We start from the raw sequence: 1,902 nt of genomic DNA on the forward strand, positions 1-1,902 counted from the left end.
TAGCGGGGACGGGGTTGGGGCTCCCGACTGGTTCTGGTAGCGGGGACGGGGTTGGGGCTTCTGACTGGTTCTGATAGCGGGGATGGGGTTGCGGCTCCCGACGGGTTCTGATAGCGGGGACGGGGTTGGGGTTCTTCCGCCGTGCCATCCCTGGGTGTCCCCCCTCCTCAGGTGTCCTTGTTTTAACCCTGGCTGCGTCTGAGCCATCCGCTGTCTGTGGCTCCAGTTGGGCCCCTGGGGATGTGTGTGTGTGAGAGAGGGAGAGAGAGGAGGAAGGGAGGAAAGTGGCTGCAGCTGGGGGTCAGCACTCCAGCCCGGGAGACGCAGCATGTTCTGCCAGAATGCTGCCAGAATGTCCCAGAGATGCTGTTTTGGGGCGTCCGTGCCGGTCCCCCTGCCTGGGTGGCTCCTGGCACCTCTGCCGCATTCCCTGGTACTGGCTCTCTGCAGGCCTTGTCAGAGGCTTTATTGGCCAAGGAGGGAAGGAGCAAGCGGCATCCCCAGAACGCTGACACTCTCTGGCCCTGGGAGTACTCATGAAGGGCTGGGGGTTGAGGCCCTGGGCTGGGAGGTGGAAGCATGAGGGCTACCGAGATGACATGGACTACTGAGGCCACGGAACTCATGGCTCTTGATGTTCTCACCACCCTTGTGATGGGCCTGTACCTGCCCACGGCTCATGCCAGGTGTCTGCCTGGGCCCCGCTCAGGCGGCACATGTCCTCTGTGGTGGCGCTCATGGTGCTCAAACACCCCTCTCCTCCTGCAGGACTACATCTGCCCGCGGTGCGAGTCGGGTTTCATCGAAGAACTCCTGGAAGAGACCAGGTGACACAGCCCCTCGGGAAGTGGGGGACCGAGGGGGACCAAGGGCACCTGGGCTGGGCATGGAGGAGCAGCCGTGGGCAAGTGGAGGACCCCTGATCCCGGGCCAGACGGCAGTGCACAGACCCCAGGGTGCAGGTCCTGCTGGTGGGCCTTGGGTGGCCACACGCCTTCCCAGGCCCAATGTCTTGATCTGGAAAATGGGATGACGGCACACACCTCCCAGGGGGTCCTGGGGTGAGAGGACAGAGACCGGACGAGGGGCCTCGCAGAAGCTCCCAGGGGCCATCGGGCAGACAGCCGAGCTCTGCGCGGACTCGGCACATAAAGATGTCTGTGCAGCTAGTGGGACCAGGGACGCCGGGTCAGAGCGGCCTGAGTGCAACTCGGCAGCCTCCGCATGCCGGGCCTGGGTTCCTCGTCTCCTGTGACCAGGCGGTCAGGTGACGAGGCGCCATAGTCTATACGTCCCTGACAAACAGGACTGGTGATAGGCCTCGGGGCAGTCTCGATGCCCCACACTCACCTCCCCCCCCCCCCCCCCCCCCAGGAATACGGAAAGCTCTCCTGCTCCCTCCACAGCCCCCACGGACCAGAGCAGGCAGCCGCTCGAGGTGAGTGGGGTTGTGGCACCTCACAGTCGGGGTGCTGAGGTGCAGCCACCCTGCGTGCATGCCGACATTCCGTCGTCACTGCCTCCTACGCAGAACGTGGACCAGCACCTGTTCACGCTGCCGCAGGGCTACGGCCAGTTTGCTTTCGGCATCTTTGACGACAGCTTCGAGATCCCCACGTTCACCCCCGGGGCACAGCCTGATGACAGCCGGGACCCCGAGAGCCGGCGGGAGCGGGAACACCCGTCTCGGCACCGCTACGGCGCCCGGCAGCCCCGGGCCCGCCTCACCGCCCGGCGTACCACCAGCCGGCACGAGGGCGTCCCGACGCTGGAAGGGTGAGCGAGGCCGGGCGGCGGGCACTTCCCTCCTGGCCCGGACGGCCTCTCCTCCTCCTGTGGAAAAGCTAATCTCTAGAAACTGCATTTAGATGGCGGAGCTCAGCCCTCCTCTGTGTCCGCTGC

The 1,902-nt window shown here is 65.3% G+C and overlaps 1 protein-coding gene across 1 annotated transcript in view; it reads left to right on the forward strand.

The window, feature by feature from the left end:
- Positions 1-1,902, forward strand: part of RNF126 (ring finger protein 126) — a 9,609-nt gene that overhangs the window by 5,953 nt on the left and 1,754 nt on the right. Inside the window, exons 2-4 of the mRNA XM_004378531.1 lie at positions 769-827; positions 1,375-1,438; positions 1,532-1,776. Of these exons, the coding sequence (XP_004378588.1) occupies positions 769-827; positions 1,375-1,438; positions 1,532-1,776 (368 nt within the window). The remainder of the gene's footprint in view (positions 1-768; positions 828-1,374; positions 1,439-1,531; positions 1,777-1,902) is intronic.

The sequence above is a fragment of the Trichechus manatus genome, unplaced genomic scaffold (assembly GCF_000243295.1).
Source record: "Trichechus manatus latirostris isolate Lorelei unplaced genomic scaffold, TriManLat1.0 scaffold00057, whole genome shotgun sequence".
Classification (NCBI taxonomy): Eukaryota; Metazoa; Chordata; class Mammalia; order Sirenia; family Trichechidae; genus Trichechus; species Trichechus manatus.